Source organism: Eubalaena glacialis, chromosome 7 (genome assembly GCF_028564815.1).
Source record: "Eubalaena glacialis isolate mEubGla1 chromosome 7, mEubGla1.1.hap2.+ XY, whole genome shotgun sequence".
NCBI classification, from domain to species: Eukaryota; Metazoa; Chordata; class Mammalia; order Artiodactyla; family Balaenidae; genus Eubalaena; species Eubalaena glacialis.
This window is the reverse complement of record NC_083722.1, coordinates 10,336,026-10,349,427: the sequence shown is the minus strand read 5'-3', so window position 1 is coordinate 10,349,427 and position 13,402 is coordinate 10,336,026. Positions and strand designations below refer to the sequence as shown.

The following is a 13,402-nucleotide window of genomic DNA, read 5'->3' as shown; positions in this document are numbered from 1 at the left end:
GTGGGGCGGGGAACGAGCCGGGCGTGTTCTGGGCCCGGGCGCAGCGCGCACCCCGAGCCCGCGGCGGCGGGGGCGGGGGCGGCGCGCGGCGGCCAATGGCGCGCGGCGCTGCGGCGGGGGCGGGGCAGGAACCCCCGGCCGCTGACAGCCAAACTCGCCAACTCCGCCCTCCCGCGGGATCCCGGAGCCCTAGCCTGCACCCGGGCCCAGGCCGCCCGAGCCGCGCGGCGAGCGAACATGGCAGCAGAATGAGAAGGCTGGCCCCAGGTCGTGGCCGCCGCCGCCGCGCTGCAGCTCCAGACCCACGCCCGGCGCCCTCCGAGCCTCCAGCTTAGCCGGCCTCCTGCTGGCCGCCGGTGCATTTCATTCGGAGCAGCGGGCGGGGAGGAAGGGGACCCCCGCAGCCCGGCCGGTCCGGGTTCTGGCAGTGTGTCGAGGCTCCTGCGTGCGACTCGCAGGCTGCGGAAACGACGCGGGGGAGAGCCGGTCCCGGCTGCGGCGGCGCGGGCGCGGGGATGAGCCGGCCATGGAGCGACCTCGGCGGGGCGCACGCAGCCGGCCCGCGCTGCGGCGGGGACGCCGCCTGAGCCCGGGCTCCGCGGGGCTTCGGGGCCTCGGGCGCTCCGGGGGGGGTCCCTGCCGCCGCCTCCGGGAAGGACGGGAACCCCGCGTGGCGGACACTGCAGTAGTCACCGTACTGAGGCGCCCGAGCCTGCTCCGCCTGCGGCTCGGTGCGCTCTGGGCACCCGGGCTCCTGGCTCGGTGCACGGCGGCTGGCGCGCCGCGGCGAGCCGGCTGCGGGACTGGCTAGAGGGCTGTGCGTGCGCGTGTTCGACCGGAGATCCGAGCTAAAGCAGAACCAGGCGGGCCGGAGCAGCCATGCTTCCCGGGGTGGGCGTGTTCGGCACCAGCCTCACGGCCCGTGTCATCATCCCGCTGCTGAAAGACGAGGGCTTCGCGGTGAAGGCGCTCTGGGGCCGCACGCAGGAGGAAGCGGAGGAGCTGGCCAAGGAGATGAGCGTCCCCTTCTACACCAGCCGCATTGACGAGGTGCTGCTGCATCAGGACGTGGACTTGGTGTGCATCAACCTGCCGCCACCCCTCACCAGGCAGATCGCAGTCAAGACCCTGGGTGAGCGACCCCTCCCCCTCCCCCACCCCATCCCCAGCCTCGCTCCTTTCATCCCCTGCTGCTTTTCTCCTCTCGCCCTCTCTTCATGCCGGAAGCTTACATGGCATCTACGCCGACCCGGGCACCTGAGATCCCACATCCCACTCGGAGCTTTCTCCTTCCTCATCCCTGGCCTTCCCCACACCTACGCTTCCCCACCACCTGGGCGCGCTTTCACACGCGCGTGGCGCCCAGGCTGCAGGAGGCGGCGTGTGTTCCGGGGAAGTAGACCAGGCTGAGGAAAGTCTTAAGATTGGGGACGGGCTGCTCTGAAGGAGACAAAACTAAGTCGCCGGCTGAGTGTGCAGTGCCCGAGTGTGTGCGTGCGTGCGTGCGCGCCTGCGAGAGGCGAGTGCGCGCCCAGGAACGCCGGAATAAAGGGCCCACACGTGTCTCGGGTTTTCCTGGGGACGATCGACTGCCTGACCGTAAGCAGCTGTGGCGCCCTGCTAGGATAGTTTCTTTCTTCCTGCTGGGAGTTAGTTTAGTGGGAGATTATAGAGATGTGACAATTAGCTGGAATTATTTCCTCTTCGCTGAAAGCAAGGATGGTGAGAGTGGTTGGATGGGGGCGGGGGATCTATTAGGACGTCTTCGTGGCGGGCGGGATGGTGGTCATAGGATAGTAAAGACTAATTTGATAAAAGCAGAGGGAGTTAACTTTCGAGTGCGGCAGCCCAAGAATTGTCTTCCGCGCAGATTTGGAGTAGGATCTTAGAATTTTAGGGGATGAGAGCAGTAGTTCCAGAGGCACGGATGCTTTGTGTGGGGAAAGGCCCCATGCTGCCAGTTTCACGTGGAAGCATGCAATAGTCCCACCTTAATTCCCCGCAGGAATAGTTCCTAGGCCTGGTGACAGGCAGGTTGGGGGTGAGCTTACCAGCCTTCACCGTCGGGTTCCCCCACCTAACCCAGGCCGACTGGACCATCTCAGAGCAGAGTATCAGAGTCCCTGCCGTGCCCAGAGGAAGAAGTGCATGTTTTGTCCATCAGCGGTCCTCACACGAACCAGGAAGGCTGCTCACTCCTTAGGTCCCCAGAAAATGTTATTGCCCACCCTTGAAAGTTGGAATTTTTTGTTGGCCAGGAAAGAGACAAAGCTTAGAAGGCAAAAGAGTTAGAAGGCAAGAACTGGGAAGGAACAGAAACCAAGGGTAATTTATGCAATCTTGGAAAGAATGTTTTATTTTTAAGGACAGGCATGGATTTAGGGTAGGTGACATGTACATATATTTTAATTCTATCTTCCGAGAACTATGACCAGGATGTAGAACTCTTTCCCCCTAGAAAACCACTTGCATCAGGCCATTCTGTTGTTGACTCGGATGGGACATCGGACAGATTCCTAAGGAGACCGTCCAAGGCTGTCCGTTTTCATGTTAATTTTATTAAGCTTCTGACCTTTGTTGCCTGTTTTCTTTGGCCTTGAATGGAATGTCATTAGGTTCTGGCCAATATTTCTCTTCTGTTTGATCGAATATATACGTTGGGTAGCTTACCTCTGTGCTCACAGTGGATCTGTGCATATTCAGTAGATGATCACCATCTTATAGCATAAATCTGTGAGGGCAATTCATGTAAGACGGGTCCATCTTGAGCCCCGTCTCTGCTAGAGGGCTTACGACCTATCACATCAGAAAGACCTTGTTGTCACATTCACCCCCCCACCCCAGCACAGCCCTCCAGGTCAGACCCGCAGAGCAGCCCTAGAGCATGTCTCCTGGAGGGTGGCAATTTGGGAAACAAGGATGTTCCTGTTTTCTGACCATCTCTGGTACTTGAACCATGAAAGCATTTGGGGGCTCTGGCTTTGGGGGAGGTGGCACAAATTATACATTTCTGGATACTTCTTCTGTTCCTATTTTCAGAAACCCCTATGATTTTTTTTTTTTCCTTGACAAGACTGAGGTGGGTTACCGTTTCAAAACCAAGTGTCAGAGGCGTAAGAAATAGCCTTGGTTTAATCATCATGACTGAGGAATAGGGGTTTGTTCATATTTTCATGCTAAGTCTTGGGCTTTGTAATTTTTTTTTAATTCCTGATTTCACAGGTGATCAGACTACCTGATTCTGAGGTAGTCTCTGCTTGTAGGAAATGTGGAGGCTTTGGATTTAGATGTGGCTGGACCGTAGGCTGTTCCAGGCTTCATCTTCAGTGGAAAATCCCCAAACATGGCTCTTCTTCCCATTGTACCTGCGAGTACCCGGTGGGGCGGTCATCTTGGTGTGCTGTGCTGTCACAGTTAGAGGTTCAACACATACGACACAGGAAGTGAAAAACCCCAAACAGTTATTGGGCCGGTCTGGCCGTTGGAGGTTTGTAGATATTAGTGGTTGCCTGGAATTGAAACAAGCCAACCTTGACTAGTCCTGGCCTCATCGTCTTGTCCTTCTTTGAGTTGCTTGCCCAGCAGTGGTGAGAGATCTGTGGCCCTGGATCCATACTGGTCATGGGCCTGTCGAGGTGAGAGGCTGTGACCAGTATGGAGGCATAAAACTTGCAGTCAATTGAATCACAACACCCTCCTTTGATTTCTAAAAATTTCCTTGAAATCCCTTCCTAAGCGAACTAGGCATTTCTCTGTTGGAGAGACTTTTCTGCAATGTATAATTTCTACATCCAGGGCTGCCTCTTGTTATGTACCTACTGTGTGCAACGTGGTAAGTGCTCTATATGAAATGTTTCATTTCTTTTTTTTTTCTTTTTTTATAAATTTATTTATTTATTTATTTTTGCTGCGTTGGGTCTTTGTTTCTGTGCGAGGGCTTTCTCTAGTTGCGGCGAGCGGGAGCCACTCTTCATCGCGGTGCGCGGGCCTCTCACTATCGCGGCCTCTCTTGTTGCGGAGCACAGGCTCCAGACGCGCAGGCTCAGTAGTTGTGGCTCACGGGCCTAGTTGCTCCGCGGCATGTGGGATCTTCCCAGACCAGGGCTCGAACCCGTGTCCCCTGCATTGACAGGCAGATTCTCAGCCACTGCGCCACCAGGGAAGCCCAAATGTTTCATTTCTTGACTAAAATAATCCTCTAAGGTAGCTGTTTGCCCCATCTTACAGATGAGGCTGGAGTTGAATTGCTCAAGGACGTGTGTCTCCCCCCAAGTCATTGCTTCCTCTCCCATCCCCTAAACTTGCTCCTTTGCCTCACTTCCTTCTCTCAGAGAGTGGCAGCCTAGGTGAGATGGTTGGAGGGATCCTTTGTTTGTGTCTACTTCACTCATGGAATCAGTTCCCAAATCTGGTTGATGCCAACCCCTCATCCCTCTTGTATCTGTTCCCTCTTCTGCATCATTGCTTCCTCCATAGAAGGAGCTAGGCCCTGACTGCATCTGAATTAGGCTTCAGTCTGCCCCTCGCCACCCTTGCCTCTATCCACCTTCCACTCTGCTGCCAGAATTACTTTGAAGGACTGCAAACCTGATCACATTACTGCTCCCCCATTTCATCATTTCTAGGAAAAGCCCCAGCTTCTTGGCATGACCGGCAAGACCTGGCCTCTGACGAGCCTGCCCAGCCTCATGTCCTGCTGGTGGTTCTGGAACCCTATGCACTTCAGCTAAACCAAACTGCAGGTGTTTCCTGGAAAGGCCCTTGTTCCTTCATGTGTCCATGCCTCTGTCAGGAATACCCTTCTGCCTCGTGTGTGTGATAGATGCCTGTTCATCCAGCCTCAGCCCCAGTGGTACCTCCTCCCGGAATCCTTCCCCTTCCTCAATCCCGCCCCCCCCATACCCTTCTTTGGTCTCAGCACTGCGTGCCTCCATCTTTTCTTGCACTTACTTTAATGCATTTGCTTAAAAAGTAGATTTTATTTAGTTATTATAAATAGGTTATAGATTCACGTGGTACAAGTTTCAAGTGCTCTAACACACTTGAAATAGTACACAGTGAAGAGGAAGTGTTCCCCAGCCCCATACTTCAACTGGAGGCAATCACGGTTATAAGGTTTTTGTCTCCTTTTGATGACTTTTCTAAGTATGGACTGGTGAATATGTGTGTTGAGAATTTGAAAAATATTTTTCACACAATTAGTAACATCTTATACTTACTGTTATATACTTTGCTTTCATCATGCAACAATATGATCTTGAAAATTTGTGTATATATACACATAGATGTATATTCAAAACTCAGAATGTAGAAGTGTCCTTGCTCCTATTTTTGGCTGCGTAGTATTTCACTGTATGGGATAAACCAAAATTTACTTAAACAGTTCCCTATTATTCAACATTTAGGTTGTTTCCAACCTTTTGTTTTTGTTTTATTTTACTTTTTTATACAACAGGTTCTTATTAGTTATCTATTTTTACATATTAGTGTATATATGTCAATCCCAATCTCCCAGTTCATCCCACCACGTCCCCTCCCCCTTTCCCCGCTTGGTGTCCATACATTTGTTCTCTACATCCGTGTCTCTATTTCTGCCTTGCAAACCGGTTCATCTGTACCATTTTTCTAGATTCCACATATATGCGTTAATATACGGTATTTGTTTCTCTCTTTCTGACTTACTTCACTCTGTATGACAGCCTCTAGGTCCATCCACGTCTCTACAGATGACCTGATTTTGTTCCTTTTTGTGGCTGAGTAATATTCCATTGTATATATGTACCACATCTTCTTTATCCATTCGTCTGTCGATGGGCATTTAGGTTGCTTCCATGACCTGGCTATTGTAAATAGTGCTGCAATGAACATTGGGGTGCATGTGTCTTTTTGAATTATGGTTTTCTCTGGGTATATGCTCAGTAGGGGGATTGCTGAGTCATATGGTAATTCTGTTTTTAGTTTTTTAAGGAACCTCCAGACTGTTCTCCATAGGGGCTGTATCAATTTACATTCCCACCAACAGTGCAAGAGGGTTCCCTTTTCCCCACGCCCCCTCCAGCATTTATTGTTTGTAGATTTTCTGATGATGGCCATTCTAACTGTGTGAGGTGATACCTCATTGTAATTTTGATATGCATTTCTCTAATAATTACCGACGTTGAGCAGCTTTTCATTTGCCTCTTGGCCATCTGTATGTCTTCTTTGAAGAAATGTCTATTTAGGTCTTCTGCCCATTTTTTGACTGGGTTGTTTTTTTTTTTAATATTGAGCTGCATGAGCTGTTTATATATTTTGGAGATTAATCCTTTGTCCATTGATTCGTTTGCAAATATTTTCTCCTGTTTCCAACCTTTTGCTTATACAAACTTGTAATGAATAATCATTTTGCACACACGCTAGTGTGGTTGTAGAATGACTGCGTGAACTCTTTATCACAGTTGGTGATAATCTCTTTCATTTGTTTGCTTGTTCTTCTCTTTGTTATTTGTCTCCCCAGTTAGAATGTAAGTTCTTTGAGGGGGTAGAGCCTTTGTCTGCTTGGCTCACCCAGTTGCCTTATCTCCCCTAGACAGTGCCAGGCACTGAGTCACCTCATAGGCACACTATAAATATTTCTTTTTTTTTTTCTTTTTTTTTTTTTAATAAATACATTTATTTTATTTTTGACTGCATTGGGTCTTCGTTGCTGCACGTGGGCTTTCTCTAGTTGCGGCGAGTGGGGGCTACTCTTCATTGCAGTGCGCAGGCTTCTCATTGCGGTGGCTTCTCGTTGCGGAGCATGGTCTCTAGGCGCGCGGGCTTCAGTAGTTGTGGCACGTGGGCTCAGTATTGTGGCTCGTGGGCTCTAGAGCACGGGCTCAGTAGTTGTGGCACATGGGCTTAGTTGCTCCGCGGCATGTGGGATCTTCCCGGACCAGGGCTCGAACCCGTGTCCCCTGCATTGGCAGGCAGATTCTTAACCACTGTGCCACCAGGGAAGCCCTATAAATATTTCTTGAATGCCAAATGAATGCTTTTCATAGAATGAATGAATGCTTGGCTTATCAAGAGGATGTGTCAATCAATACAGAACATTTTTGTCCTGCATGCAATAGCACGGTACCTCTCGAACTTTAATTTGCAGTTGCATTACCTGGGGATCTTGTCAAAATGCAGATTCCAGGGTGGGACCCGAGATTCAGAATTTCCATCCAGCTCCCGGGTGGTTTAGATGCTGCCGCAGCCAGACACAGAGACGTGATGGCTCTCTGCCTTTGGGAAAAGAAGACATCCACGGCCTTGAGTCGTTCACCTGGCAGGGGAGCTGTGTTAAAATACCTGTTGCCTTTGTGTGTCATGTGGCGACATCTGTTTTCTTGGTCCCTGCCCTGGTTTTTGGAGATGGTAGTGCAGGCTCCCTTGGGAGAGTCTCTCTGGGGGACGGATGGCGCTTTGGGGATAGTGAATAAGGCTGCAGAGTTTCAGTGAGCCTTGACCTTGCTGCACACTGATCTTGCCCCAGCTTATTTGGCATCATTAGCTGCAGACCGGGAGTGCTATGTCCTTTTCTGCCCTACTTCACAGTGTCAGCAAATTGCTCAAGGTTGAGGAGGGCTGCTGGGACAGGCCTGAGAGAGCGGGAAGGAAACGGGGCCGCACTGGTCATGGTTGCCACACTAGCAGAGATAGGGCTGCAGATAACGAAATGGTGTATTTGGACTTGACAGTCACCCTCTGAAACTCCAGCAAACCCTGCATTTCCTGTTCTTCCTTCAAGTCTGTTCTCGATCTATGCCTGTCTGAAGACTGTAGTAAATGTGATTGCATTTTTCTCCGAGTTTCCGCCCCTGAACGTGGAGAGAAATGATTTCGGTCTACTGATTTGGTTTAGAGTTGAGGAAGCTCTGGGGCATTATGTAAATGAAAGAAATGACTCTATTTACTGTTAGGAAAAGTCAAGCATCACCAGCCTCATTTTATCTAATTGAAATTAGGCTCGGGTGAGTGATTATTTTGTTGATGGTATCTGGTTTTGCAAACGTACAATTCTGCAGAAGTTTATATTGGAGAAGGGAGAAGCCAAATGAAGAAGTTGGACATTTTGATACCTGACACTGGGAAAGAACAACACAAAAAGTGAAAGTAAATAGCAATGGTTTAAGGGTTTCATTGAGAAAGTCATGTACAAGCAATTAGTTCTATATTTTGATTCAGGGAAATCATGGTCCAGCAAAGACAATCATGATTTAAGATGTGGTGATACACAAAACTAACTGGGAAAATTTGGCAGTTTACAACTGTATGGCTTTGGGAGAGGTAATGTCCTTCCTGAGCCTCATTTTTTTTCATCAATAAAATGGAGCTAAAGATACTATCATATAGAGTTGATATGACAGTTAAAATGAGGGGGATACATAAAGACCTAGTCCATGGCCCCCCTTTAGTTGTCTGCATAGACTCAATAAAGGTTAGTTCAGCTTCTTTGCACTGTGGTCAGTTATTTAGCCTATTCCAAATGGTGCTTCTGAAGATTTATTTTCCCTCATTTTTCTGATGAGACGATTCCTTTCTGCTAGACTCAGAAAATACAGTTAAAAGTTTTTTTTTATTTTAAAAAGGGAATATGCATAAGCCAAGCTTCAGGTGCTGTCTTGGCTGAAAATCTAGTACTTGCTTCCCAGATACGTGATCTAGAAAGCGCTGATGGTGTTACCAGGAACTCACTGTCCTCCTGTGAAGCTTTATCATCACCGTGGGAAGGATGCAGGGCTGTCACATGGAACTCGGGGCCGGGATGTAGCTGGGTCTCAGTAGTACCTGGAAACCATGAGCTCCTGGAATGTTACCATTTTGCGTTCTGCTCCTGTCCATGTGTCGCCCTCGTCACCCATCCCTCTTCAGAGCAGCCTCCTCTGCTTCCTGGGCTCGTGTGATGGGCAGAACACTGTCCGCATGTAGCTCCCAAACAGAAATATTACTGGTTCAGCCACCTGAAAAGTGCAGTCCTCGCCTTGCTCCCCACCCCAGGTGTCCCTGCTTGTGCCTGATGCCATCTCCCGGCTCAGTCTTTTTGGAGATTCTCTCGCAATGTGGGGGACCACTCTCCTGGAGGGCAGTGGGGGTGGAGGGGTTGAGTGGTCATTCTGAGCTGGGCCACACTCCACAAAGGTGCTGATTATGAGAACATAGACGTGGGTGAAGACTTTACAGATGTAGACATTTCTTGATTATGTAGGTTCCTTGTCTACTTTGTGAAATACACATTTGGCATTTTGCTGCTCTTCTAATGACCGTAGTAAAACAGCAGAGAGAAAAATATATGTCATGATGAGATGATGCCAACCTTGTTAGGATTATTAAATTTAGGGTGTGCATATGTTGAAAGTCGGTGATGGGAGAGCAGATAAACGTGACCGACTCCATGGAGTTTAATGGCCGTCTGTAGGTTTGCAAGCCTTATTGAGTGCCACCTCCTGTGTGGCATGTGCCAGCAGAGGACCACCCGGAGACAGAGACTCTTTGAGTTCAAGTATTAGCTTAGGACCTCTAAGGAGCCAGGAAAGACTGAGGTCCCGGCGGAAGAAGGATTTCTGCTTTCAGGCTGCTTTCCTGCTGGAAACTGCCACGTCAGCTCTTCCCGGGTCTCCAGCCTGCTGGCCTGTCCTGCAAATTGCCAGTCCCCATCATGGCATGAGCCCCATCATGGCATGAGCCAATTCCTTAAAAATAAACCCCACCCCCCCTCTCTATGTATACATATCCTATTGGTTCTATTTCTCTGGAGAATCCTGACGAGTACAGATTTTGGCTGGATCAAGGCCACCTGGCCAGGCAAGCTGGGCCGTGAGACACCTGGCAGACGTGTCACACAGACGTGGGCTTGGAGAGACTTGTTGGTGGAGAAGCAGCTCTGGGGAGCTCAGCTGATGGGTGTGGGCCCCTAGGAGAGCACTCACTGAACATTGTTCTCTAAGCCAGGAGACCTGGGGGGTGGGGGGTTCTTTTTATTTCAGACTCAAGCCAAAGGGAATGTTGGGAAGAGACTTAGCCACATTCACCGCTGAGAGCCACGCTGACCCCTCGCCCTGATGGTTCTACACCTGTCAACAGGGCTTTGGGGGAGCTCGTCTCTCAGGTTTGGGCCAGTCTGGGATGCCTTGGGGTTTAGACTTTCCTTGAGAATTGTTAATGAGTATGAAAGAACTTGGAAAAATGACTTTACATTAAAATGACATGAATTGTTTTTTAAATTTCCAATTTCCAACTATAATAGCCCTTAGGGTATTGAGATGCTCTTGTAGTTAGCATAATATCCATAAACTGAAACTGTAGTTTTGAAGCCCAAAATTAAGTTGGTTTGCAGCTTTAGCATTGCTTTTTAAAAAAACAAAAAAAACAAAAAAAACAGCTTAATTGAGATATGCTTTATATATCGTAAATTCACCCACTGTAAGTGATTTCATGATTTTTAGTAAACTTATATGATTGTGAAAGTATCACCACAAAAAGTTTTAGAATACTTCCAACATCTCTGAAAGTTTCCTCATGCTTGTTTTTGGCCAATCCCTGTTCTCCTAGCCCCAGGCAACCACTGACCTGCTTTTTGTTTCTAACATTTTGCCTTTCCTAGCAATTTCATATAAATGGAGTCATAGAATATGTAGTCTTTTAAGTCTGGCTTCTTTCACCTAGCCTGTTTTCGATGTTCGTCTGTGTTGTTGCATGTATCAGAAGTTTATTCTTTTTTTATTGCCAAGTGATATTCCATTGTATGGATAGAACACATTTTGTTTATCCATTCACCATTCAATGGGTATTTGTATTGTTTCCAGTTTTTAGCTATTGTGAATAATGCTGCTGTGAACATTTGCATACAAGTCTTTTGTAGACCCATGTTTTCATTTCTTTTGAACAGATATCTAGGAGTGAAATTGATGGGTTATATAGTATATATATTTAATTTTTTAAGAAACTGCCAAACTTTTCCAAAGCAGCTGTACCACTTTATATTCCTACTGGCTAGGTAGGGAATTCTAATTTCTCTACATCATCACCCACACTTGATATTGTCAGTCTTCCTGCTTATAGCCATTATAGATAGTGCATAGGGGTATCTCATTATGATTTTGATTTGCGTTTCCTAATGACTAATAATGTCGGGCACCTTTTCATGTGCTTATTAGCCAGTCATATATCTTCCTTGGTGAAATGTCTATTCAAATCTCTTGACCATTTTTAAATTGGGTTGTTTGTCATCTTGTTACTGAGTTAGAAGCAATGGTTTTACGATTTTGTTATGTTGTTAAGTTAGGGGTAGGTTTTTGGTGGGTTTTAAAGACTTCTATTTTTGATTTTGGAACTAGATACAGCTGAACTAATTCCCCAACCCAAGTGAAATTAGCTTTGCCAAATAGTCATTGAAATGGTTCACTATTTAAAAGAGCGAGACAATCATGTGAGTGGATGTTGACGACTAGCGCTCTCGCGTTGCCCTGGGCCCTGATGAGATACAGAACACCCTTTGAGGGACATTCCCAATTTGAAGATTTTTCAGAAGTGCTCTAGGACCTTTCACTTACTTATTTTGTCCAGTGTCTGGAGAGTATTTCTCTCTCTCTTTTTTTTTTTTTCTTCATTTATTTTTCTTTAATGGCCTTTAAAGATATGGCCTTTGTTCTTGAGAGAAAATAAGCGTACGCAAGCACACAGCAATGCAACAAAACATATGATTAAGTACAGTATGAGTCGTTATACTGCAATGGCAGGAAGTGTTTGCTTAAGGCAGTTGAGTAACCCCAAAATATCAGTATTAGATTAAGGGTTGGCTACCCGGGTAGCTTGACAGTGCCAGTCTGTAAAAGGGTGCTAGAACAAAGGGGAAAAGTAGAGAAAATGTTTGAACAGAATTCTCTTCATAAAAAGTGCTGTGTGGATGGAATGGGAGATGCAACAGAGTGAGACTTGGAAGGGGCTTCCTCTAATAGGGGGTGAAGTATTGCCATGTTGTCCTCTAGAAGGGCTGGCCCAGGTTCACTGATGAGCTTTTGGTTTGATGAGGGAGGAGCTTGAGTTTGAGGTTAGAGCTAAAATGCACAGCGCCTGTGAGAAAAGGCCACACTGGTCCCCAGCGCCCGTCCCCTCAGGCAGCCTGGGTCCCTGAGGAGGTGGCCTTGCAGATAATGGATGTTGCCTGAGAGCTGAGGACAGAGGAATTCCTGAGGGCTGAAGGGTTTGGGAAGAACCTTTGGAGGAGGTGGGGCCCAAGAAGCGGGGGTGGGGGGGGGGGCCGGGGAGGGGTCGGATTTAAATAACTGAAAGGGAGTTGTAGGAGCCTCTGTGATGTAAAATCCTCTTCAGGGAACCACCTGGCCCTGTAGCAGCACTCTGAGGAAAAATTATGTTTCCTGTAGTCGACCACTATAGGTCGTGCTCAGGTTCTGGTTTTGTGCTGTGTCGGATGGTGGGTGTCTTTCTGTTACAGGGTCGAGGCCCCCGTGGTCCAAGGGGCAAGGCGGGCTGGGGCTGGGAGTCACTGTGTGAGAAGGGATGAAGGACTCTCCTTGGAGAAGGACACTCAGTGCATGAGAGGTGGACGTGCTTGGCAGCATTAGGAGGCGAGAGCTCGTGGAGATGATGACTGGGAAGCTTCGGCAGAGGAATCTGTTGCGTGGGAGATGGTTTTAGGGAGCGGCCCCGGTGGTGGGATGTATAGTTAGTTCTTGACTTGGGACCCAGAGTCAGTTAACAGGGCCTTGCTAGGTGAGTGCGCTGGCTAGGCTCTCAAAAGATCCCCACCCGTGACACTCTGCGTATTCATTGCTGTATTTCATAAGGAAAAGTTCTTTCCTTTTCCAGGTTTCCAAAAAAAAGTTGAATTTGGTGTCATCTGTAGAGAGTAAAGTGAGGTATCCAGATGCTTTTGTCATCAGGGGAAAAGTTGACTAGTTTTAAGAGGCTGCCCCGTCCTATGGCCTGGCGTTGAGTCTTGGCCTTGCCACATTCTACGTGGCTGGGAGTCCTCCACTTAACTCTCCTGAGCCTCTGTTTCTTTATGTGTAAAACAGAGATAATAAACATGCCTAACTCAGAAGGTTGTAGACATAAACAGGGATTTGTTTAAAGTGAGTGCTCAAAAAACATGGGAATCCTGCTTAATCACGACTTATTATGGTGAGCTACCGTCCATTCATTCTTCCCTTGAACAGATCTTCATTGAGCACCAGCTGTATACCAGGCACTCTCTAGATCTATGCTTTGCAATACAGTAGTGACTAACCATACATGGCTCTATGAATTTACATAAATTAAAACTAAATAAAAGAAAGAATCCGGGTCCTCAGTTGCCCTAGCCACATTTCAAGTGCTCGAAAACCACATGTGGCTGGCTGGAGGCTACCATATTGGACACTGCAGCATAGAACGT

The 13,402-nt window shown here is 48.1% G+C and overlaps 1 protein-coding gene across 2 annotated transcripts in view; it reads left to right on the top strand.

The window, feature by feature from the left end:
• The first annotated feature begins 483 nt into the window (after positions 1-483).
• Positions 484-13,402, top strand: part of GFOD1 (Gfo/Idh/MocA-like oxidoreductase domain containing 1) — a 101,713-nt gene continuing 88,794 nt past the window's right edge. The window contains exon 1 of one of the 2 annotated variants that reach the window (XM_061194835.1): positions 484-1,132. In XM_061194835.1, the coding sequence (XP_061050818.1) occupies positions 880-1,132 (253 nt within the window). In that variant the 5' untranslated portion in view covers positions 484-879. Of the gene's footprint in view, positions 1,133-1,561; positions 1,600-13,402 lie in introns of those variants that run through there. The other variant, XM_061194837.1, reaches the window with a different exon arrangement.